The sequence below is a fragment of the Colletotrichum lupini genome, chromosome 3 (assembly GCF_023278565.1).
Source record: "Colletotrichum lupini chromosome 3, complete sequence".
NCBI lineage: Eukaryota > Fungi > Ascomycota > Sordariomycetes > Glomerellales > Glomerellaceae > Colletotrichum > Colletotrichum lupini.
The window spans coordinates 1,530,526-1,555,206 of NC_064676.1; the positions used below are offsets into that span (position 1 = coordinate 1,530,526).

The window sequence follows — 24,681 nt, forward strand, 5'->3', positions numbered from 1 at the left end:
TACCTAATTATTTCCTGCACCTTCCTGCATTTGTCTGCTGAGGGACCTACTTCTGCACTTGCACCTGCACTTGCACCTTCCCGCCCGCTGCACCTGCAACTTGCGTCCGCACTGGCATCCAATCGCTCCTTCCTCTTTCTTAATCCACCATCAGTGCAGACTACAACGCCAACAGCAAGAGCGACATCAACCCAGGGCAGCTTCCTCGTCGTTGTTTCTAGCGGCTCTTTCCCTCCTTGATGCAGCCCTGGTTGTTCCTTGCCTCCTTCTAAAATTGTTTCCCGTTTTTTTTCGGCATCCGACGCCGCGCTTCTCGTCGGCGCAATTGGCCCGAATTTCAACATCTTTTTTTTCTTTCCCTTTTCCTCTCTCCTCTTTCTTCTCATCCCGTCCGTTCGTTCACCTGGGACTTCGGTTTGTCTTGCACTTTCTTTCCTGTCTACTTCTCCTCAAGGTGCCAAGCAGAGCACCGCAAACTTCCCATTCGTTCCATCGCTCGGCCACTCTCGACCGTATTTCAACCTACTCGCACTCTGACTGCACGATACTGAGACGATCCGTCTGTCAAAGAGTAACCAATCACCAACCGTTTCCGATACCCGACCGCCGTTCTTTCTTTGCTTCTACCTCGTGGCAGCGTCGCCCAAAATCTGACGCACGAGTCAATCGCCCTTTCGTCTCCGAGATACTTCAGACTTGGCGCCGCCACGAATGCCCAACTCGCCCTGATACTTTCAGTGCCACCAAAACAAAAAGAAGGAGACCAACGCCTTGCACAATTGGGGACTGGAACCCTTGAGGGATCCCGTCATCGTTTCTCGACCTTCGACAAGTCCTCTTTTTTTTTTCTTTCTTTCTTGTTTTCATGTTCCCGTTCTGGGCTTGAACCAATGACGACGCCCCCGTCTGGGTCCAAACGCTCGCTTCAGTTTTAGCATCTTCATCTGCGACAACAGGCATCCGCCCCCAAAGGAGATTCAGGTCACCCCCCAAAACACTTCCGCCAACCACCATCCTTTTGTCCAATCTAATCCAATATCTCTGGCCGACTGGGGACTTTCAGAGGAGCACTGGAGACCTGCCACAACACCACAATACTACCCAGCGTGCCAGCCTACCGCACCACCCGGATCGGATACCGCTCCCTTGCTTTCTCCTCACTTTGCCGACCACGGCGAAAGACGACGACAATCTACTACATCTGCAATTAATCCGTCTGTACCTGCCTGAGCGCCTCGTCGCCGGCTCTCTGCATCTGTTGTTTCGCAACTCCCGGCCTGCTACCTCCCAGCTCAAACGACGCCCATTGACTCAGCCGTTGGTCGATCTCTGACGTCCAACTTCACCCCTTACATCCAGCCCCCAGTTTGCATGCGCATGCGCATGAACTGTACTCAGGGTGTCACCTCGTCTCCTACGCCCTGTGACGCTGGAAACCTGCCATTCCTTGCTTGACTCGTCCCGATAGTCACCCTTTTTTCTGCACCACATTCGCACCGACCGTTCTTCATCCCGCCATATCCCGGCTACCAGCAGCGATCAACCACTGGAACCAGCCCCGCCCGACCAATACCCGTCGCGACTTGCTGAGACTATTCAAAGAGGGTTGCTGCCAAACGCAAGGTTTATGCATGTGCCGCAATGCTATCGTCAGGAACGCTTTTGACTGCCCTACCACAATCAACTTGCAAAACCATTACAGATACTTGACTTTGCTATCGTAACACCAGTTACAATCAACTACTTCTTTGCCGACAAAGAGACCCGCAAAGGAACACCGTCACTTGCAGTCTCAACGCGTTCTCTGCGAATCCAATTGCTCGAGTAAAACTTGCTGCTGCCATATAACGGCCCGGGGAGTCAGCCACGATGACCCTCATGGCCATGGCAGCGGACTCTGGCCATCCCGACGCCCAGATCACCCCCGGAGCCATGGCGGATCAGGACCCTACCGTCCAGCGCCAGAATAGCATGAAGCATCGCCAATTCGGTATTTATGCTTCAAGGCGGACCCATCCGAAACCCATCTCAACTTCTGACGTTCCAGAGCGTCCCAACTCCGACTTCCCAGCAGCCTACCCACCACATGCACATCCCTTGCCCACGTCCCCTCCTCGCTGGGACTCGCTCGCCAATAACTCGAGCAATTTTGGGATGCAACAAAACTCGACGAACCCCCAGTCGCAGCCTCAATCCCCTCGACGTCCTACCTATGATTCCGCCCAGCACTACCCCTCCTCCCCTACGTTCCCCTCGCTGGCACCGAGGCCGGGTCATGACCTTGACGACGACTTGAGCGCCGACGAATGGACAAGCAGAGCCGCTCGCTCGATCAGATCCCCGATCCCGTACGACGAAGACGACCGTTCCTCGATCGACACCATGCAGGTCGACAACTTCTCTCGCCCGAGAAGGCCGAGCATCAAGCAACCGATACAAGACTCATACCGACCTCGGGCCACATACTCTCCTTCAGAGCCGCGTTCTGACCCCAATTCGCACCATCAAGCATGGCCGCGGCCACGGGGTCAGTCCGGATCATCTGCAAGGTCGGCCTCGACGTTTGCCTCGATTCCAGCATCGGGAGGTGACCTCTATGAACCTCGCGCCCCCTCTCGTCTACGAAGTGCCCCGCCTCCGTCAGGCCTCACCCGTCCTCCAATGGCCTACGGTCGTGTCGACAGCTCGAGCTCTGGCCTATCTACATATGCCAGGGAGGCACCATGGATGAGTGGTGAAGACGAGATGAGATCGAGTTACAGATCTCAGATGACTGCGTCCAGTGCACAGGGAACGTACGTGACGGAAAGAAGCAGTGTTCTCACCAAGAATAGCTCGATTCCATCGCTGTACGCTAACGGGGAGGAACTTAGTGTCGACGACGTTATGGGGATGTACGAAAAGGGCTTCCGAGATGACTCGAGCCCCGAAGACCACGACGACGACGACGTGCGTCCCGTTCCGGCGGCGGAGATCAACAGGCGGAACACGAGAATGTTGGAGGCTCTGAGTCAACCATTGACCGCAGCCGCCGCTACCTCATTGACTGTCCCGACTTCGGACACAATTGTTCGCGAATCGACCGAGATGTTCAGGGTATCCGAATACCCAGCATCTTTGCCAAAGGAGCTCGGCTTGACGGACTATGATCGAAACGACGATAATAAAGATACTAATGAGAAGCGAGACTCTGCGAAGTCTCTCCAGGCCGACACACCAGCTACGCCACCGCAGCTGAACAGCCCATCAACCTCTTCTGGGCGAACGGCCGTAGATCTCGAGCCGGTCGAGATCGAGGACCCAGGCGCGCGAGACCGATATGGCTTCAAGAAGGCCAACCAACACATCACCAGGAAACAGTATGATGCCTGGGACAAGGGTTACTCTGACTACCTCGACCGACGGCGCAAGAAATGGACTACGTTCATGAAGGAAAGTGGACTGATGACGAACCAACCTGAACGATTCCCTCCCCATAGTGCGAAGGCGAAACGTTTTGTGCGGAAAGGCATTCCGCCGGAGTGGAGAGGTGCTGCCTGGTTTTACTATGCAGGAGGCCCCGCCATTTTGGCAAAACATTCAGGTCTATACGATACTCTCCTGCAGAAGAAGGCTAAAGACATCGACGTCGAGGCTATTGAGCGAGATCTTCACCGGACATTCCCGGACAACGTCAAGTTCAAGCCTGCAAGCATGGCGTCGAAGCCAAACACGGAACCAACTCGGGACATTCAGTCAACGGACGACTCCGAGAGCGATGCCAAGAATGAGCCTGTGATTATCACTTCCCTGAGACGGGTCCTGCACGCATTTGCTATTTACAACCCACGCATCGGATACTGCCAAAGTCTCAACTTCCTCGCTGGCCTGCTCCTTCTGTTCATGGACTCGGAAGAAAAGGCCTTCTGGCTGTTGAATGTCATCACTCGCCTATACCTACCCGGCACCCACGAGATGAGCCTCGAAGGCTCCAAGGTGGACCTTGGTGTCTTGATGAATGCCATTAGGGAGTCCATGCCTGCTGTCTGGGCCAAGATTGGCGACGATATGGAAGGGGACCCGAACGCAGCGAGGCCGGCAAAGCCAGTGAAAAAGCCGAGGGTCAGAAGAAAGAACCAACCCAGCATCTCGTCCAACCGTCTCCCCCCCATCACACTTTGCATGACGGCGTGGTTTATGAGCTGTTTCATTGGCACCCTGCCTATTGAGAGCACATTGCGTGTATGGGACGTCATCTTTTACGAAGGCTCCAAGACTCTTTTCCGCATTGCCTTGGCTATCTTCAAGCTTGGAGAAAACGAGGTTCGATCTGTCACGGATCCCATGGAGATGTTTTCCGTGATCCAGGCTATGCCTCGCAAGCTGCTGGACGCCAATGCACTAATGGAGGCTTGTTTCAAGCGCCGCAACGGTTTTGGGCACATCAGCCAAGATACAATCGATACGCAGCGGGAAGAACGGCGTGTAAAAGTCCAGACGGAGCATCAAAGAGCCGCCACGTACGCAGGCGCTGTGGACAGCGCCAACGCTACGGAAGCCGAAGGCGAGGTCCGTAGAAAAGGCACCATTTTTGGACGTAGGAGGCTGGGCAGATCAGCAGAGGTATCGTGAGCCCGCCACAGAGGAGGAACAAAAGTTGCATGCATGCATTAAGCCACGGCGTTTGAGGGAATATTTGCATTTCAAGGGTAATGACTACATGGCATGCGGCACCATTGGGAAGCGAAAACGGATATCATTCTAGAAGAGGGCGGCGCGGTTACGCCCCTAGCATATTGGATTTTTGGTTCGGCATAGAACATATGTGGAGGAAGTGCCCGAACGGGTGAAGAACAGTCTCACCAAGTTGTAGATATGATGTCTGTTAGCATCACACAATGCTCAAGCCTTTTCTTTGTGCCCCTTGATTCCTGCGAGTCTTCATAACTGGTGCTATTCGTTTCTCTAAAAAGCTGTTATGAGCACCGCTTCGAGTATTCAGATGATCACAATGCCATTATGCCCATTCCAGGAGGTGATGATGAGTGATTTGATTCAGCGTCCTGTAACAATCTAATATGAACGCCGTCCTAGATAAAGTGCACAATATGGGACAGTCCAGACTACCGATCCACGCAATGGATCGGTTGTTGGCTGCCAAAGCTCTGCTCATGCCCTCTGAAAGTCTAGAGACTATTCCAAATCCATGAGAAAAGCATGGAACAACTTGAAATCCCATCTCCCCAACGCCGGTAATGCTCACTGTCTGGACCGACCAACGCCGCCGTTTTTCATATTCTTTGCCTGAGTCACTCGAACAAAATGATTGGGAACCCCAGGAACTTCGTCATTCTCTGTAGAGCTCTTGTAGTGTTCTGGTCGTGCTTACGTCCTCTTCTGCCCCGCCGTGGCTGAGAAGACACTACGCACATCGTGCTATACCTGGCCATGATGCTCGCTTCATTTGGCAGGCGCTTCAGAGGCGGCAAAGCTAGCCGGGCCCTTTGCGTAGCGCGTGACGTACTGCTTTGCATTCTTCTCAAACTCGGGGCGGTTATTCTTGAACTCGTCGGCGATGCGGGCCTCGAGGGGGTCGTCGGGCAGGGGTTCAACGAGGAGGGAGCGGACGGCCTCGAGGACGGCGGCGAGCTTGGTGGCGGGCTTCCAGTTTTCGGATTTGAGCATGCCGAGGCAGATGTTGCCGTTGGCGTCGTTTGTGATGTTGGGATGGTAGATGCGGGTGGCGAACTTGACGACGGGGGCCTTGAAGGGGTAGTCCTTAGGGAGGTCGACGAGGACGGCAAAGGTGCCGCCTGCGTAGGGGGTGTTTTCGGGGCCGGTGAGGGAGACGTGCCAGGCGTGGAGGTCGGAGTCGCGGGCGAGGGTGATTGTCATGCCCGTGGGAGGGGTGGTGGTGACTTCGGTTAGTTCCTGCGCGTGTGGTTTCGGGGGTTAGTCAAGGATGGTGGTGGTTTGTAGGGGAGGATTTGGGGGTTGCGGGAGGGAGTTTGGTATACCTTGGCGATGCGCTTGCTCGACATGATGGGCGATATTGCGTGTTGGTTGTGTATTCTGGAGTGTTGATGCTGGGACTGAGTTTGGGTAGGTGATCGGTGAGCTTTGCCGAGTGGGAACCGGGAACCCTCAAGGTTGTAAGCTCTCGAAAAATAGCTGAATGGTGGGGCTTTGGAGGGTGGAAGAGCTGTCGACTGATAACGTTTGGGAGGAGAACTATCCTGCTAGATTTTCAGGCAGTTCCGCACGCCGGATACTGGTAGCAGAAATGGCAGACAGAGTGTCGAGGTTGGTGATGATGTTGGCGACGATGTCGTTTCCAGATTGGCAGTGGTGTTCTGCTTCGGGGTGGAAAAGTACGTACCTAGTCAGCTTGGTGTCTCGGCCGATGGCGGGGTAGCTGCCTCAGAGGCGTGGTGGGGTGAGGTCAGAGGCAGCCAGGCCGGAGCGTCGCAGTGCCAAGGGCGGTTCTTCTTACCTTCCTTACCTTACACTCATTATGAGCCCAGCTCAAGGTAAGGTAGTGACGCAGCGGGGTAAAGACTCACACGGCGCCACTATTTAACTGAGGCATCAGGGAATCGAGATTCATTCAGGTACCGGAGACTTGAGAAAAGCAGAGCCTATGCATCAATGGCCAACTATCCTTCATACTCCTGTTCTTCAGCCTGCTTTATGGGCTTACTATCCAAGTGGTTGTCTAATGGGCCAATCTCAGTGATATAAAGACAAAATACTTACTACCAATATTTTGACAAGCAATTGACTTGTGCGAGCAGACAGCACTCTCAGCCATGAGATGCCTCGAGTTCAACCCTTTTTGTGTTCATTCCATTACTGATATCGATTATCTAGTACATCTTCCATCTCATTGGGGCGTCAAGATCTCGCTTCAAGTGAATTACAGTCTTTGAACGTCTAGATTCGGAGTTGCACACATGGACTACTTGCATTAAGATGGAACATCGTAGCGACAATGACACTCTCTGGACTGGTGACCCTTTTATACCACGCTTTATTATACACGCAACAGGTCCTTTCCAGCCTCTAATGCAATGGCTTTCAAACACTGGTCAACAAATCCCACTCAGATGGTAACTAAAGACGAAGCGAGATGTTGGTACCAAGAGTTAATGTAGAAGGCCTGTCGACTTTCTCAAGATCGTTCGCCTTCTCACTCTACGGAGGATGCCTATACCTCTACTTATGGCTATCACCTTTTCCTCCCACGTTACCTCTTGGCAGCGGCTGCCTGTGTTCCTCATCCATATTGAGGGGACTGAGCACGCGAGCCCACTACTGTGTGGGTTGCGCGGCTTGCTTGCGAGGCACCGACGCGGCCGAGGACCAAGGGACAAAACGAGCCGAGCACGTTATGCATATCCTGAAGGGGGAAATTGCTTACCATCTAAGATCTTTGCATCGGGACGGATGTATGGGGAGTTGAGATGAAGGAAACTTCCGTCAGTCGACGCTCAATGATGCCGTAGATAGAACTTTACTATCTTTCAAGTGTCACGGACGTTTTCTATTCATCGTTCTCTCAACTAGGTCATCCGGTTGAGAACACCATTGCCATTCCATCTGTACAAGTAAAGGACATGGCAAACCTTGGACATGTGACTTTCTGACATGTTTCCCCTATTCTAGTTAACCAGCCATGCTGTGCATGCTGACCAGACGGTCGGAGAAGGACCAAGGAAAACGCCGCCAGCTTCTGCCTGCAATGCAAGATGCAGTAGCGGATGATCTCTTGGCTAGGGTACCTTGGGTCCGCACCTTGGGCGATGCCCAGGCCCTAGGCTGCTTAGCAATGGCGTCTCCCGGCGTTGATTCGAGTTGAGTCTCGGAGACTTTGAATCATCGCTTCCCGCGCGTGAATGCCAGAGGGATCAGTCCAGACTAGCTCATACGCATCGTCAGGGCTTCCCGGCTGCTTCTCACTATTCCTATGTCCAGCTTTCACTGAGCGAAAAAAATTATTCACCGTACGACATAGGCAAGTTCATTCTCGTGTGAAGATGCGAAAATTATTCAACAAACAGTATAATGAAAGTGGCTGATGAGGACCGGAGCGGAGGGAGTAAAGGCACGCGCCCCCGATGTAACTCGGGGATTGCCAGCAGCCGAACGACCCGATAACCCCGGGGCCATCCTCCACTGACCGCAGTGTTGGATTAGTGACAATCAATGAGCTATCCAACTATCCGTGGATATCTTGGGGCCGATGGATCAAGGGCACACCAAAGTGCGAATGCGGATGCGGAAGCGGCAGGCTCAGCCACCACTCAAAGGCACGGAATACGACGCTACTTCTGCACAGGTCGTAACTTTCTTCTTCTGCTCACCCTCTCCAGCGAGTCCAGTCTCTCTTCTGGTTCTCACTAGCGGGTCTTCCCTGGTAAAGTGGCCCTGAAGCTGTGGAGGAAAGCTGTGTGATTCATCACTCAACCCTCTTGTGAAGGAGCCCTACCTATCTCACCAATGGGGGGGTCAGAAGAATTGGCCGCTTTTCCCAGGCCCGATGCTTGAAAGACCGGCCAATTTCTCCGTCCCTGCTTGCTCACCTAGAGCTTTTTCCAAAGAGCTCACCACAACTTCCGTATGGGTACGTTCGTGAATCGGAGCTGCGCCTCTCTTTAAGGGAATAATACTCCGGCCGATGGAGCCGGATCTGCCTACAGCAACGCCTTACAGGTTCTCTCTAGAGTCGTCTCTGTACCCATTGTACCCATAGACTCAATGTATACACCAACCAACATACATCTACCCAACGCTCACGAGCACCGGCACCATCCTATCCCATCCCATCCAGCAACACCCCCGTCCCAATTCTCGACCGGTGGACTCGCCGGCGCATGAACGAATAACCCTTAGCTCCAGCTCTAGGAACCCATCCGAGCCCATTCTCTCAACCTCCCTCCCCCGTGCCCCGCGCCACCTGGATCGAAGGTACAACTGCTTTGAGGCCCGGTCACCCCTCTCCGACCTCACCTCTTCATGCCCTGGAGCCGCGGATACGTGTATTTGGCAGTTCTTCGTAAACTGCACGGTAACGCGCAACGCTCACCGCATATACTACACCCACTTTGTCAAAGCACCCCTGGCCCATCTCACTCTTGCCTGTCAATGACGGTCGTTGCGAACTCTTGGCCCAACTGACGCCGCTTCTGTATTACTGAAGGTAATGACCTTTGCGTACTGTTCACTGGTTCAGTACGTGCACCCCTGACCTGTTCAACAACTGATGCGCTCTCACTCGCCGCTCACCTAAGCCTTTTTCATGCATGTACTCGACCATGCCTTGCCGTGGCTTGGCTTATTTGTTCCCTTTTCTTACCTCATGCTGTTGTTGTTAAGCCAGCCTTTCTAACTTTCTCACCTTATCGTCAGCAGTCACGTCAACGTCGTCACCAGCAAGAGCTCGTCCTCCAGCCTTGCCTTTACCCCATGATACCGAGGACATCCGGACATCTCTTCTGATCCTAAGAGCTCTCGTCTTCCACAAGCAAGAGATCCACCAGCAGCACAAGCTCACCGAGTGACGGAGCACGCGCTCTCGACCGCTTTCGGCTCTCACTTCTCCATCTCAGTTTTTAGCTTCCCACGTCTTTGTCTCCATCTCTATCCTCGCCGAACAGCGCCATTTATCGAGCACCCTTGCGTCCGTTTTTTATTCCCAGCCAGCTCCGGGTTGCCACCAAAAAAAAATAGGGACGAAATCGAAGCTCCCACCAGAGAGCTCCAGACTGGTACACTCGCACTCACAAACACCCACAAGCGCACAAAACAAAGCCAACTCACTCACTCACTCACACGAGGCGGCCAAACTAGGCAAAAGACGTCATCCCCTTCGCCAATCGGCATTCCAGATTCGGACTCTGTCGACCCGTGTTTGTTTCAGCGCCCAAAGTCCGCCGCTGGGGATCCACGGCCCTTTTTGCCTGCCGCGAGCTTCTCTCACTCTCACTCTCACACTCTGTCAGCGACTCGCCGGAGCACTTCCGGTTTCTAGTCATCCCCGTCGACTTCCCGAGGTCCCGACTCAGTGACAACCCAAGCAGCCCGTCTCGTGAATATTTGTTCTTCTTGTAGTTGGGCCACGTTGCATTCTGCCCGTAGGAAATACATACGCACTCACTCTTGGCCCTTCTCATCACGCTTTCAGTATGAGTAGACTGGGCTCGTGGTTCCGCTCGGCGGGCAAGGTAAGCAGCAATGCGAGCCCGGCCGCGTCGTCAGTCAACCTCTCCTCCAAGGAGCTTTCCGCCAAGGAAATGGCCGATATCGAAGAGGCCATGGTAGCCGCCGCCTTCATCATGAACGACGACATTGACGGCGCCGAGGAACGTCTGCGCAAGGGCGACTCGGCCTTCCACCAGCTGGGCCTGGCCATGACGACGTTCCTCCGCTCCGTGCTCGGGTTCGAAAAGGAGGTCATGAACGAGGCCTCAAAACGGCTGGCCGACACGGAAGCTAAAGCATGGGCGGATTACAAAAAGGCAGAACGGGACGCCACGAGCAGTAGGATCTACGCGCCGGGCACCGAGTTCCTGCTCATCCATGCCGAGTCGCAGCTCATGGCGGCCGTCGTGGCCGTGTTGCACGAGAGTCTGACGGAAGCTCTGAAGGGGTTCTATAAGCTCCGCAAGGCGTTTGTCACCCTTGACAGCATCATGATGCAGGAGGCCAAGGCGCTGGAGAAGGACAAGAACAAGGCTGACCCGCCGCCGCTGCGGCAACGGATGAGCGAGGAGAAGATGCCCGGCAGCTTTGACGACGAGGAGTTTGCCGACCTGGAGCGCAAGTCCGATAGCGACATCGAGTTTGTAGACGCCAGCGAGGTCTCCAAATCGGGAGCGGTCACCCCGGCAGAGAAGAAGGTGAACGGCTCAGCGACGTTGGAGGCACCGGCGCAGGACCTGGCCGCGCTCAGTCTTGACTCCGGCACATCAACACCCTCAGGCGATGCCAAGCTTGCCCCCCTCCAGGTATCCTCGCAAATGGCCGACGACTCGGACACCGACTCTGGCGTCTTCTCGAACCCCGTCGACGCATTCATCCACAGCGGTGCAAACATGTGCTTCGGCATGCTGCTCTTCATGCTCAGTATGGTCCCGCCCGCCTTCTCTCGCCTACTGTACGTTGTCGGCTTCCGGGGCGACCGCGAGCGCGGCGTGCGCATGCTCTGGAAGAGCACCCAGTTCGACAACCTAAACGGCGCCGTGTCCGGTCTGATCCTCCTGGGCTACTACAACGGGCTGCTGGGCCAGGCGGACATCACGCCCGCGGAACGGGACTTTGACGCAGACGCCGAGATGGTCGGGTACCCCGCGCAAAAGTGCGAGGCCCTCCTCGCCTCCATGCGGACGCGGTACCCCGACTCCCGCCTCTGGCGCGTGGAGGAAGCCCGCGTCCTGGCGCAGCAGCGCAACCTCGCCGACGCCATCAAACTTCTCACGACAGGCCAGGAGTCCAAGATGCGTCAGGTCACGGCCCTTAACGCCTTTGAGCTCGCTCTGGCGGCCATGTCACATCAGGACTGGGAGCTCATGCAGAAGACGTTCCTCCGCTGCCTCGAGCTCAACGACTGGAGCCACACGCTGTACTACTACATGGCCGGGTGCGCCGAGCTGGAACTGTACCGCGACGCCTTCCACGCCGAGAAGAAGGACGAGGACGAGATGCGCCGCCGCAAGAAGAAGGCCGAGGAGCTGTTCCGCAAGGCGCCGACGACGGCAGGACGGAAGAAGTTTATGGCGCGCCAGCTGCCTTTTGATACCTTCATCACGCGCAAGATTCAAAAGTGGGAGGAGCGCGCAAAGGAGTTCAAGGTCGATCTGGCGGATGCCGTCTGCGTCAGCCCCGCGCAGGAAATGGTCAGCTTGTGGAATGGTACAAAGAGGATGAACGACGAGGAGCTGCATATGTCAATCAAGAGCCTGGGATGGGAGCGGTGTACTCTGCCGGCCGAGGCCCTGGAGAAGGTCAAGAAGACGCCCGACGAGGCTTCCATCCGGTCGATTTGCCTTGCGGCTATCTACAGGACCCTGGGACGCTTCGAGGACGCGAGGACAATTCTGCAGACGGAAGTACTCAACGCAGACAGGTACGTTGGATGGTCACCTTTGAGAAGGGATATTCGCAAGACTGATACTAACGACATGACAGAGCGGCATTCAAGGGCCCGACAAAGGACGAGTATCCCCTGCCGACAGCCCACTACGAGATGGCCGCCGTGGCCTGGTTCGAGTGCTGCCAACCCGAGAAGCGTCAGGCCGCGGCGGACGAGCCCACAGACGCCGAGGGTCAGGTCAAGGCGGTGGCTGACTACCGCAAGAAGAAGATGAACGAGTGCCAGGAGTGGCTCGACAAGGTCGTCGCGTGGGAGGCGTTTGTGTTTGATGCCAGGTTGGGCATGCGTGTGCAGGCGGCGCTGGAGACGCTCAAGTGGTTCAAGAAGAAGAACAACTGGGCATAGAAGGGTGGTAGGCAGCATTTTGATTCACTGGATTTTCTTTACACATATACAGGAGCCGGCCTTTGGGCGCATTGGATCAGGGACCTGGCGGACTGGAACACACGGTTTGGTGTAGACTTCGTCGGTATATATGTAAGATACTTAGACGTGTTTGGCGATTTGGGGGGGTATCCTCGAAACAGATAAGAAGCAAATGCATTCAACGCACAGCAAAGCCATTCAAACTCACAAGAGAAGAAATAAGAAACTAGTAAAATCCTCCTTAGTTGCTCTTCTTACCCTTGCGTCCGCGGCCCTTCTTCAACTCCTGGATGCCACCTTGCACGAATCCAACACCATTGTTGGCCGCCCTCTCACTCCGCTCTTTGATTCGGTGCTTCTCTGCCTCGGCTTTCATATCATCAATCACGTCCTGCCCCTCGCTCGTGCCATGAGCCCAGTCCAACACGCCCCAAGCACCAAAGTTTCCGTCCCCTTGCCCCGCATAGTGAATCGCTGTCCGACGCGTGATTCCGCCCATGACGATACCCGGAACGACGCTGTACCCAGACATAGCCATGGTCTCCTCGATGGTACAGAACCCAACGAACAGAAAGTAAGTCAACAGATGGGGACGAAGAACCACGGCCGGTACGAAGATCGGAACGATGCGATGGAGCAGGAACGGGATTGGGTGGTCGGCGAAGAGCATCAGCGAGAACGGCGGCGCGGCGCGAGCATGGGCGTACGAAGCATGAAGCTTGCCTACACGCGTAGAAGTGAGGCGTCTGCCGTGGGAATGTAAGATGCGCGTGTGGATGTAGTATGTCAGAACCTCGCGCGCGACGATGAGGAAGGCGACGTGCTTCAGGAGCTGGAACGGCAGCGGCAGGGCCGAGGATGCGCGGAAGAGGGGCTCGTGGAAGTAGGATGCGTACGCCAGGCTTGTGGCCCCCTCGAGAGCGGCGGATAGGGCAAGGTTGAAGAGGGCGAGGGCGAGGGTCTTGAGGAGGGTTGGGCCATGGGTTGGCGGGAGGGCTGCGGCGCCGGCTGTCTTTATTGACTCGGAGAGGGAGGGGAGGAGGGTGTCGAAAAGGAGGAAGGCGAGGGAGGGGATGAGCCAGAGGATGAGGCGGATGGCTACGGCGCCGAGAAGCTGGATCTTGAGGGGACCGTGGGAGAGGATGAGGGTTGTCCAGGTCATGTAGAAGAAGAGGAGGTTGAGAGAGGTCGTCCAGGAGGTTATGGAGGGGGCGAGGAAGTAGGAGACTATCGGGAGGGAGAGCAGGATGTCCATGGCGTTGAGTGTGACGGATGAGGTGAGCTGTTGTTGTGAGATGAGACGAGTTTGGCTGTGGTCAGGTGTAAGTGAAGTGAGAGCCGGGTAAGTGAGTCCGATCGAGGGGAACGAAGCCAACGTCTTTGATGAAGATGTCAGTCTCAAGATTGAGAACAGCGATAGACTCTGCGACTCGGTAAAGAACTCATGGCTCTGGTGATAGAGCTGCGCTGTTGGATGGGAGGGCGCGTCGTAAATAAGCAGCAGTAGCATCATCCAGGCGCACGTTGGCAGCCATGACGTAGCGCCGCATGGGTGTGTCGATTTTTGCGTCCCACCATAAACTAGCGCCAGAGCTGCATCAAACAGGGTATCTTGAGTTGAGTGAGACCTGAGAGTGTTTCTCCCAACGTTGAAACCTAGGTTATCGATCAAACGTCAAGCACACCGTAGAGGAAGGAGGCTGTTTCCCTAAACGTCCATGGCCGGACTGCATTCCGACCTCATCGCGGACTGCTTGACCCCACTTTGCTCCGTCGTACCGGCCCGGAGCTGGTCTTGGAGAATCATGGCCCGAGAGCTTGCTTTAAGACGGTCCGTCTTGATCATACATTTCGCAGGGTCGACGTTCTGCCTTGCTTTGCTCCTCGACCTGCACAAAACTTACCCTGACTATTCGCTCCACAAATTGGTCAGTGATAGACAATCTTCTAGAGTTCATTAAATTTCAGCTGTAATCGCTCTCTTAGGTCTCGCCCTCTCCAGTATTATCTCCAGTATTAGTCCTCGCTGGTCTGCGGTTTTTTTTTTTGTTGCCCTGGATTTTACCAGGGGGGCTGATGGGAATAGGCAGGACAAGGAGCAAAGAGTTCAAGGCCAGGCCGGCAGAAGGGGGTGTGTTGTCTAAAAGCAAATCTAATTGAGGAAGTGTCCAACACAACTCTAAATAGTCTAGACCATAGCAGGATGTCATCTCTCCATCACTTTCTTATCCTGATACCTCTAGCCTTGTAAAAGGTGACATCTCTCACTTGAAGTTGGCCAAGTTGATTTCCTCAGGTCGGCCAGCAACGGCACAACACAAACAGAGCAATCAGACAGTATGAGAACTGGAAATAAAGCTAGGTAGACAGGCCCAGTGGGTCCTTCCTCAAGCGCAAAAGGGCAAAAAACCTCACAAACACCCCCAAAACTACCAAAAAACTATCGACGAAGACAAGATTCGAACTTGCGCGACCGAAGCCATGTGCTACAAAGCTCTGAAACTACAGAGTTAATTCGAGGCACACCCATTAACCACTCTGGCACTTCGCCTGATTTGATGACCATTCAGGGTCTTGTTGTGGACTGAGTTGGGCTAGACGAGGTTCTGTGGATATGCGGGTGGATATCGGGGCGGGTGGGCTTGCGTGCGCATGTCTTGGATCGAGATCCGCACTGGGACTCAGCCGCAGATAAGATTGGCATCAGTCAAGCGGGAAGCGGCATTATGAAATTGTTGTGGCTGTTGTGCAATTTACATGGAAGTTGCTATGCTATGAGAGGGTTGTCTTGTGTATTTGATTCTCATTACCTTACTTGTTCAACTTCCCGCTCATCTATCTATATACTTCAAATGAAACCTAGACAACTGAAAGGGTAGGGGAGGGACAAGACAAAGGTGGGATATGGTATTCCACGTATATGGCCACAGACTATGTTTTTCACCAAGTTTCCGTCCCTCTGAAAGATTGACTGCTGTGCGCATGTGTCTGAGAGACTTTTTTTCTCATCCCATGCTGGTAGGCCGTAGCAGGTGAGCTATCATCTACGATACCTTTACTACATGTTCAATTATGTATGCAGTCATTGTAAGATCCAAACGAGTAACGACACTGGATGGTTTGTGAGGGTTCTCCAAAGGCAATGAAACCTTGACGACTTCAAGGCAACAAGGTAGTCGGTCTAGCACTCATAAAAGGAAAAGAGCCACAAGAAAGTCGTCAGACATTGCCAAAAGACAGCAATTTTCACAAAGGAGATCGTATTAACACATTACTCGGTGTTTGTCCGCAGCTGCTGTGCGGTAAAACAAGCCGATGCTGTACTACTGCTATATGCTATGGAGCGATGCTCTTCAACAATGGCCGCTTCATTAAATAACCCTGCCGGCCCTGGTGTCTTTTCCCTTACGGCTTCGGAACCCCTTCGAAGCTCGTCCCCAGGACTCCCAATCAACCAACCAGCCCGCCCTAAGCCTGCAGACGCGCTCGACGCCGATGCCACACAAAAAGGTATCCAGCCACGCATCGTACATGGGCCGCCTGAGAATAATTACAAAACTCCCCCCTACGTAGGTATTGGATATAAATCAGAGGTGTAGGTCAAATCATCAATGGTTCAAGGTCATTCAAGTGTCCAAGGTAGAAAGAAAGAAAGAAAGGAGAAAAATGTGACCGTAAAATGGGGGAATCCCTGACCTCAACATCGAGGTCCCCTTACCGCGTACCAGTTCTCCGGCCGCGGTCGTCCTTTTTGGAAGTGGCTCGCAGCCAGTCGTCCCACTCTTTGCTAATCTCCATGAGCACCGCGCCCATGACACCAGCGCTCGCCATCAAGCCGTGGCCTTCGCCTTCGAGAACGCGCACCTCGCAGCGCTTCATCGTCTTGCCAAGCCATTTGACATTGTCAACCGGCACACGGGTATCACGGCTGCCGTGGTGTATAACGACAGGCCGTGTGATATCAACGTACCGGAAACCAATCGTATGCCTGCGTTCCAGGCAGACCAGTAGGTCGACGGCGGGGTTAGCTCCTGTTGTGGCCAGCTCCCAAATGGCGTGCGTCAATCTCGTGTCGTAGATTGTCTGACGTTCTTTATCCATCAACGCATCCGACGCAGCAGCAATGACCTGTGCATCGGCATCGTAGTGCCCTTGCGCTGATGCCGTGCCGGTGGGCCTGATTCTATCCATGGTCTCTGTGGCGGGCAGCGTGGGTCTGCCAGACAGGTCGTCACCCGTGCTGTTGCGATCAAAATTCAAGCCAAGGTTTTCCTTGTCGAGGTGGGGTGTCGTGTCCCGCTTGCTCCCATGCGTCGCCGGGGTGTCCCGGCCAGTGGTCGCGGTGGATTTACGCTTGCTGCGTCTAGGGTTCTTGGGCAGCGAGCTGGTGATGGAGCTACTCGTCGCAGACATGAACGAGCTGTTGGCAGCCTTCAAGAAAGTCGTCGGGAGCGCTCGCAGGATGCGTTGCGAAGTAGGAATCGCGTTGGTTGGTGGTAACGCCTGCGACGTGCCAAAAACGTTCATCTGTGACGGCGGGATCCAGGGCGCGAGCAAATGGATCTTGCCCCGAATGTGTTGGGGCATTCGGAGAGCAGTAGCCAGCGCATAAATGGCGCCGGCAGAGTGGGCGAGAATCGAAAATTTGGTAATCTTGAGCGCCTGACAAATGGCATAAACATCATCGGGCCAGCTGAGCGGCGTCGCGGTTCCATCGGCGTACGACTCGCTATCGCCCACGCCAGGTCTGTCGGGTGTAATGAGGCGAAGCTTCAGCGTCAACGCGAGCTCGTCGTAAAAGGCCGTGATATATCTCGTCAATCCCATCCCCACACAGCAAAACACAGCCGAGCCATCTGCATCTCCCACCTCGGAAAAGGAAATCACACGCCCGGTCTGCGGGTGTCGGATCTTTTGTGACAGGCGAGGAGAACACAGATACGACTCGACGGCGTCGTCAATCGAGTCTGCACTGCGGGGACGCTCATACCCTGCTGGCATGCTGTTGCGTGGATCGGGCGAGGCTGCCGAGTTGCGTGAGCTCGCCTGCGACTCATCTCCCTTGGGACTCAGCGGCTGAGATAGCCGCTTAAGCCTGGAGCTACTGCGCTTCATCTTGATGGCTTCACCTGCGTCTGGGGCCTCGCGTGTTGATTTGCGCCTACTATTCCGGTCGGCGATCTGCTCATCCCGACGACGACCTTGAGCGACAGCGGGGAACGGTGCACTATCCTCCACGTCCTCTTCTTCAAATAACGGTCTCGTTGATAGAAAGTTCTCGGTATGCCTGGATTCGAAGAATGGGCGGCTGAAAGACCTTCCGGATGCGTCGGCCGATGCTCTAGCGAGGTCGTTTTCGGAAGCGTGGCGAGACAAGTGTTTCCGCCTCGGTGCCTCCCTTGAAGAGGTCTGTTCCTCTCCTTCAAATATTATTTCGTTGGTGCTATTGGCGCTTTCTCTCTTTGATCTAGAGGATCTCGTAGAGGATCTCTTTGCATTCGCTCCCGTCTTGAAGAGAGACGAGTCTCGCGCGGGTATCGTTCTAGGGCTGGTGGTGGTTTCGGGGCCTGGGCTCGGCATTTCGTGGTGTTTGCGGGCGCTTCCACGGGTGGGAGAGTCTGGTGTGTAGGTAGGTTCTTCGCTGATGGGCGTCTCGGCTAGGAAGGGATCGGGTCGTAGGGAGGCTCCGGTGAAGCTGCTGGAACTGCGGTCGCCAATACTCGCGCGCTTCTTCTCTTCCTTTTCTCGTAGTCGCTCCTTGGAACTCATGTACATCAATCCCCTGTGACTTCTGCCCTGCTTCTTACCCCAACTGTCAAATGAGCGCTGTCTCTTGAGCTCTGGGGTGGGCGCAGAGCCACGTTCTACAGAAAGATTGCCTATGCTCTGCGCATCATCCCGTGACCCAAGTGAGCCTTTGGAAGAGGGCCTCGAAGAACTTCGCAAGAGGGACTTGAGGCCACCAGATCCGTCGCGGGCGGGTGAGGACTTGGGGGCGGTCAAGGGCGAGAATCCGGAGGGCGGTTTGGCGGTTCGAATAACGGGGGCGGATGCGGCGATCTCGTCGAGTGGCAGGTCTTCTTTCCGGAGTTGTTCGAGGGAGGGCTGGTGAAAGGCGCCGTAGTCGACTCCAAAGCTGCCTTGGCGAGGGGTTGCGGGAACTGATAGGCTCGGGGTGCTGCGCTCAAAGTGTTGATCGGCGGGCTTGGTTATGACGGCAAAGCTGGTGATGAGAGAAGAGATGACCTCGGGAGAGCTGGGAACAGCATCGGCGTGGCGCGACGGAGGAGGTGGTGGAAGAGAGCGGTTCCGCGGTTGAGGTTCAGGGGTTTGAAGATTCCGGTAGCGCTGGGGGATAGGGGGGATTGAGTTTGGATCGTAGTCGTCCATGGCGACGCAGGGAGAAAGAAAGAGGTTACGGGTAGTCGACGGACCACGCCAGACCAGACCAAAGTGCCCGAACCAGACCAGCAGACCACGCGAGCGCAGGACGACACGGAACCGGCCTCAGGATCCAGGAGAGGGCACGGAACAGTTGCTGGACTGACTGCTGCGGTAGGCGGGCGGTCGGGGCGGCGTGCGTGTGGTGGGCAGCAGGTAGAAAGGCTGCAGTGTGCAGTGTGCAGTATGCAGTACCGTTCGGAAGCAGAGTCGTACAGCAAGAGTACTCTGTACGTACAAACAACCCGACGGGTGGTGAGATGGGATGAGAAGAGGGTCCGGGTGGCAGCTGCAACTGCGACTGCGACGGTGACTGTGACAGACCCAGCAGGAACAATGGAAACGGTGAACTAGGGCGGCCGCGAGCCCCCCTTACCGTGCGTCGATCGGGATCCGGGCTGCACCACGGCCCACGAGTGTCGGCGGATTGGCGAGGAAAGGGATAGGATCTCACTCTGGGTCGGGTGTAGAGAAAGGCCCGGAAAGGGTCGCGTCTTTTCGCTAGTACTGAACACCGGCGGCGAGAACGAGAACGTGACCAGCAGACGTTGGCGCAGGTACACGGAGTCGGTAAGGTCGACAAGCCTGGCGTGCCTGGCAAGGTATGGTGGTTTGGTACGGCTACGGGACCGCAGACGCACGAGGAAAGGCGCGGGCGACCAACTGCGAGTGGTGGATAGAGCCAGGGAGACTCTGGAGCGTCCGGTGTCCAGAACCAGCGAGGCCGGCGTCTGTGTTCATGCAGGATGACCAGCAGCGGTCGCGAGGTAGCTGTCAGGTACTGGCGGCGTACTGCATGTAGTGTGAAGGAAAGCAAAAAAGGTATGGATCTGGCGTCTTGGTACGAGTACGTTGATGCGGGCAGCGGTGGCTGCAGCTGCAGACAGGGTGAAGCGGAGCGCGTTCGGGATAGCGTCTCTGGTTTTCTTGCGGATTGTCTCGTCTTGTCTCGATTCTCGCGTTGATCGACCGAGGCGAGGAGATCAAGAGAAGGGGGCCGTGCTCGAATTTTTCTTGGTTGTCTTCTAATTATGATTGCGGCTTTGCGGCCTTGCCCTCAAAAGTATGGTTATGCCCCTGGAATTGTTAAAATTCACTTTTTGTCCGCCCCTTGCGCTCGATCAGATGAGATTGAGAAGAGAGATGGTGGGTGGGTGGGTGTTGTTGGACGTGTGATTGGCAGTGGTGCGTGGGTTGGAATTGGGCGGAATGATTGACACAGTCCGACTCCAGATCGATTAATTGGTTGCTCCGAGTGACGACAATGTATGGTTGACAGGCAAGACTCTTAATTCTGGGCGTTGATCTCTCTGCCCTTGGCTAGATCGGGGATGGAGGAAGGATTTAGTCGATAAGGGGGGGTCAGGCAGAAAAATTGAGAGCAAGCCGAGAGAAAAGGGAAAGGCGATGGAAGCGCGGAAGACGTGGGAAGCCAAAAGTCAGGCTCAGTCAGATTGATCCAGTTGCCCAGCGTCGCATTGACAGGTGAAAGAAAGGAAAGCGGCGGCGGCGGCGGCCCAAAGACAAACCCAAAGGGCGTTCAATCTTGAAAATGCGAGATGTATCCGTAGGTATTCGTATTCCATAAGGTAGCCCAAGCCAAGGCAGCAAGTCAGAAAGTATGTGTCAATGGGAAAATGACGGACAGTCGGACAAAAGTGTATGACCTGAATTATTGATTGCGCTCCCTCATCTCACCGGAAGGTAATATTGGGTGGTCTGTCGAATAAGGTGGTGGTTGTGACTGAACATGGCGCAACGGCCGTATTATTAGCCCCAGAATGGTATTATTGACCCCCAAGCCCCCCCTTCTGCTGGGGAATGCGTCTCTGTTTTCGCAGTGTGCATTAAATCGTCTTGCGTGGTGCGGCGTCACCACTGGGATGGCTGCGCAATGCCGATTGCACATCAGACAAGATAGCAGGGACGCAAGGGCGAATCATGTTCCGCCTGGCATGCTGCGTACGCAGGATGAAGGAGTCGAAGAACGCTGCTACCCAGGGGAATGGTACTGGATAAGACTGGATAAAAACGAGACGAGGGAGGGATGAGTGCCGTATGACGATGGGCGTCCAACTTTGGCTTGCTCCTCGCCTGCACCCACTCTCAACTGCGTATTCGAAGGAACTTTTTGACGATGACGAGGGCAACGAGGGTGAGATGGGTAAATTAAAGTGGAAGATGAACGGAAGGAAAAAGAAGATTCGCTCATCCACAGACCCGTACCTGTACGAATAAGCCCGCTGCCCAATGCTGAGATGCAGTGGAAGGTGTATCTTGCTGCAGTGGAAGTGCGATGGAAGGCTCCTGCCTGTGTCTGAAGTCGACCCCTCCAGGTGCAAATCTCGGTCCAGGTGCACGGGACCGAAAGAGTGGGGTAAATGACAGGGGCCGCCCGGGGCCAAAATTCGTGAGGAAGGAACGGGAGGTCACCAGTGACGATAGCTTCAGAGTCCCGTCGCAACTGCCCTGCCTTGCGGGATAGGTACGTCGTCCTTCGTCACAATGGAAGGAAGGATTTTCCATAAATTTGATACTTGTCACACTTGTCAGCTTGAAACAGTCCAGTCAACTCAATCCCTCCTTCCTCTGCAAACAAATACCTAAACAAAAACAAGAAAGAGTAACTGCTAAACGGTAAACCACGTGTTATGGGCAAGCCGCAAAAACTCCAAAAAAAAAAGGGTTCAATTTTACCCCTGGCCCAAAGCTCCGGCAATTGACCAATCCCAACTGCAGTCTTTCAGCCCCCGCTTTTCCGGCCCGGTGCGGATACCAACAAGGGCCCTGTCCACTCGGTGGGAACAAGGGACGGGAATTCCATCCGAGGAATTGCAATACAGAGAAGCTCGCAGCATCCAATTACTCAAGCCGAGAAGACAAAACCAGAACGCAAACAAACACGAAGGCGGCGGAAGAACGCGGGGTCGGACGCACGACGCTGAAATCGCTAACAATAGAGAAGCTTTTCTTTCCCGGCAAACGTTCCGGGGTGCTCAGCTCCCGAAAGTCTTGACGGACTTGAGACGAGCTGAGCAAACCTACGCCAAGGACTAGGAGATCAATGGCAAACCTACCCCTCGTGTTTTACCACTGCTGCCAAAGTGGCTCTCTCAGTGGCGAATTCGGTCAATACGCTACTAAAGCTGGGTTCGATTAAATGTCGTTGGGTCGCACGAACGCCGGGGCAACACAGGTCGTTCTCGAAGGGTTCGAAATGGGTAATGAAGAATGAACATTCAGGTAAACTCCAAGTTAAGCCCAACACCACAACATCCAGACGGGCGAAAGCAACTATATATCCCACGCCTCACCGAACCCTGCCGTGCCTACCCAGCATGCGAGGGGTTACACACGATCTCCCTCCGAGTCTCGGTTCTGGTGCAGCGCCCGCCCGTCCCTGATTAACCTGTCTCTCATTTAGTCAGTCTGCATCACATCACACTTTGCTGCACCGATGGCACGCTGGCAAGGCCCCAAAGCCTAACGTAGTCGCCGCCCGAGTCCCGCGGTCTCATTGTGTCGTGCAGATTGACTAGTTTCGCGCCTGACGTCGTTTCCCACCCGCAAATTGTCTCATCGGCCAATGTTTATAGTTTGGAAGGGACTCGGGGACCTAGTGTATGAGAGAAGATTGCGCAAAAGGGAAATCGGGATCTGCAGAGGACGCTCCATCTTGCTAATGACTTGTATACTTCCTACAACATCTGTAGTGACATCTACAAACAGACTTGTCTACAATGTTCCAAAGAAACAGAAACGTGCTAGTCGGAGCAGCCTCACTCAAGTGCCGAACTTTGGGGGTTCATATCCACCACACAGGCCACAGAGCCGAGTCGGCGCCTCGATAACCAAGAGGCAGGTTACATCTGTACCACAGCTCCCAGGCACCGCCGCGCCAGAGGAGACGAACGTGCAACATCACGCCGGCGACGTCGCACGTTACCCGGGTCGCTTGGGTAGCGAGTGGTACTTACCGCCACGAACGAGCGCAGATGTCTGTGCCTCGTGGCGAGACAAAACAACAAAAACAACAACAACAATATTGACGCGGCGAAAGAGCTGAGAAACGATCATAATGTTAAATCAAAAGTGTGCTTACGTGCGAATACTCCTTGATTATACAGATAGTTGCAGTCGTGTTTTATGTCTCGCTACATTGTCGAATGGGGATCGGCGCTCGTTTGAGGTTCTTGTCTCTCTTGGAAAAGCAAGTAAATGGGCTGATGGCCATTGTATGACTGCTTTTTCTCATGTTGTCTCTGGTCGCCTGACGATCGTTGAGGCAACTTGAACCTATGATCGAAACTTCTGGAAAGTGTGCGGATCGTCAGAGGAGCCATGGCATTAGTGACTGGTCAACTGCAATTTGATAGAAACTCTTGCATCGTAATGGTTACGATGTGCTTGAAATTTTGACTGGGTATAGGCTCGTCAGTCACTTTACACGCGGGGGTATATATCAAGAGATCCAATCGCACAGGGCACATGGTCACTTGGAAACATGCAAACAGTCACACAGATCAAGAGGAACAATTCATGAGGTGGCCGAAATTTCTCATTACCACGCCCTGACGAGGGCTCAAGCCAGGTCCAAGAGAACCAATCCACTAGGGATGATATTCCCAATCCGCCTAGGCTATATCGCAAAAGCAGGAACCAATGCAGAAAACCGCGTGAAAAAACAAGAGTTGCATCCTCCTAAAATTCCCAGAGACAAATGAGATCCGAAAGCATGTGGTGTGTTAAGTCGTTCAGTCTTGACATGCTTTGTTTGCTTGGGAGATTTTCCGTTTTTTTGGTTGTTGTTGAGTTGTTGATTTGGCAAGGCCGGAAGAGAAAGAGCGCAAAAGTCTGCTCCTTGTTGCGCTATTGAGAGATTGTACATGATCTTTTCCTCGGCCTGCCCTGGAGTCGGAGGCGGGCACATCCCGTACGTATCCTCAAGACATCCGTAATCTCAGAAAAATGATGGAAAGAAGACAAAAAACACAATCTGTTATGGTAGCTGGCACCAAACTCATGTGCCCCGGTATGTCTAATACCGTAAACGCCCAAAATCCGTTGTTCCCGATGGAGAGATGAGAGTTGTTGTTGGAGTTGCGCCGTCCCCCTGTAAATTGTCGTTCCCAAGTAAGCAGAGTAGTTGAAGAGTGGAACAAACTTGGTGCTGGGGTTGGTGTCTTTTTTTTTGTCATTGTTTTGTGTTTTTGTGTAAAATCAAAAGGTAACAAGTCTCTTCTCCGTTTCGACTTCCTCCTTTTTTCGCTCTCTGATGAGCCGTTTGAGCCGTTCCCTTACCACCTACGAGTGAACGTGGAGTAGAGTACTAGAGCTCAGAAGGGGGTAGACGCCAGTGATTGGTAAAATGGAGAGAGAGAAAAACCGCCCGGGCCCGGTATATCCTGTATTTGGGGGAATCTTTATTCCAGAAGATGCGGAAGAGAGTGTTGAAAGCAAGAAGAGCGGGAGGAGAGTGAATCTCGTTTGCGGGGGGGTATTAGTCCTCCTCGACTCCGGTAATCCACCAGAAAGGTTTATTCGGCCAACCTCGATGAGAAGTGGAGATGGGTTTTCAGAAAGAAAAGACAGCTCCCAAATGGTGACGTTTCCAATCTGGTGTGGGAGAGAGGGGAGAAAGTGACGTGCCGGCATGAAAAGCAGACCTCCGTGGGATCGCGGTTCTCAGACAACCTCCTATCCTTGTGATGCAAATCCGGAAGGCAAAGGACCAAAATGACAAG

The 24,681-nt window shown here is 54.2% G+C and overlaps 7 protein-coding genes and 1 non-coding gene across 8 annotated transcripts; 2 read left to right on the forward strand and 6 right to left on the reverse strand.

Moving 5' to 3' along the window:
- Positions 1-1,869: 1,869 nt before the first annotated feature.
- CLUP02_05187 (TBC domain-containing protein) lies at positions 1,870-4,611 on the forward strand (the record flags this gene model as incomplete). Its single annotated transcript, XM_049284195.1, has 1 exon — positions 1,870-4,611. One exon carries the CDS (start codon positions 1,870-1,872, stop codon positions 4,609-4,611), a length of 2,742 nt encoding a protein of 913 aa, XP_049141338.1.
- An 828-nt stretch (positions 4,612-5,439) lies between these two features.
- CLUP02_05188 (ubiquitin-conjugating enzyme) lies at positions 5,440-6,492 on the reverse strand (the record flags this gene model as incomplete). The annotated part of the gene is made up of 4 exons (XM_049284196.1): positions 5,440-5,910; positions 5,997-6,181; positions 6,243-6,394; positions 6,482-6,492. The coding sequence occupies 4 exons, from the start codon at positions 6,490-6,492 to the stop codon at positions 5,440-5,442; spliced, it is 819 nt and encodes a 272-aa protein (XP_049141339.1).
- Positions 6,493-10,163: 3,671 nt separating this feature from the next.
- Positions 10,164-12,475, forward strand: CLUP02_05189 (breast cancer protein; the record flags this gene model as incomplete). The annotated part of the gene is made up of 2 exons (XM_049284197.1): positions 10,164-12,103; positions 12,166-12,475. 2 exons carry the CDS (start codon positions 10,164-10,166, stop codon positions 12,473-12,475), a joined length of 2,250 nt encoding a protein of 749 aa, XP_049141340.1.
- A 262-nt stretch (positions 12,476-12,737) lies between these two features.
- Positions 12,738-14,046, reverse strand: CLUP02_05190 (sterol desaturase family protein; the record flags this gene model as incomplete). Its single annotated transcript, XM_049284198.1, has 2 exons — positions 12,738-13,874; positions 14,020-14,046. 2 exons carry the CDS (start codon positions 14,044-14,046, stop codon positions 12,738-12,740), a joined length of 1,164 nt encoding a protein of 387 aa, XP_049141341.1.
- An 894-nt stretch (positions 14,047-14,940) lies between these two features.
- Positions 14,941-15,047, reverse strand: CLUP02_tRNA103. The gene has a single exon. It is a non-coding gene; the product is annotated as a tRNA-Ser (tRNA).
- Positions 15,048-16,210: 1,163 nt separating this feature from the next.
- On the reverse strand, positions 16,211-18,886 carry CLUP02_05191 (uncharacterized protein; the record flags this gene model as incomplete). Its single annotated transcript, XM_049284199.1, has 1 exon — positions 16,211-18,886. The coding sequence occupies one exon, from the start codon at positions 18,884-18,886 to the stop codon at positions 16,211-16,213; it is 2,676 nt and encodes an 891-aa protein (XP_049141342.1).
- A 25-nt stretch (positions 18,887-18,911) lies between these two features.
- On the reverse strand, positions 18,912-20,689 carry CLUP02_05192 (uncharacterized protein; the record flags this gene model as incomplete). The annotated part of the gene is made up of 7 exons (XM_049284200.1): positions 18,912-19,102; positions 19,176-19,250; positions 19,314-19,522; positions 19,579-19,939; positions 20,035-20,257; positions 20,467-20,604; positions 20,636-20,689. The coding sequence occupies 7 exons, from the start codon at positions 20,687-20,689 to the stop codon at positions 18,912-18,914; spliced, it is 1,251 nt and encodes a 416-aa protein (XP_049141343.1).
- A 1,388-nt stretch (positions 20,690-22,077) lies between these two features.
- CLUP02_05193 (uncharacterized protein) lies at positions 22,078-22,176 on the reverse strand (the record flags this gene model as incomplete). The annotated part of the gene is made up of 1 exon (XM_049284201.1): positions 22,078-22,176. One exon carries the CDS (start codon positions 22,174-22,176, stop codon positions 22,078-22,080), a length of 99 nt encoding a protein of 32 aa, XP_049141344.1.
- Positions 22,177-24,681: the final 2,505 nt, after the last annotated feature.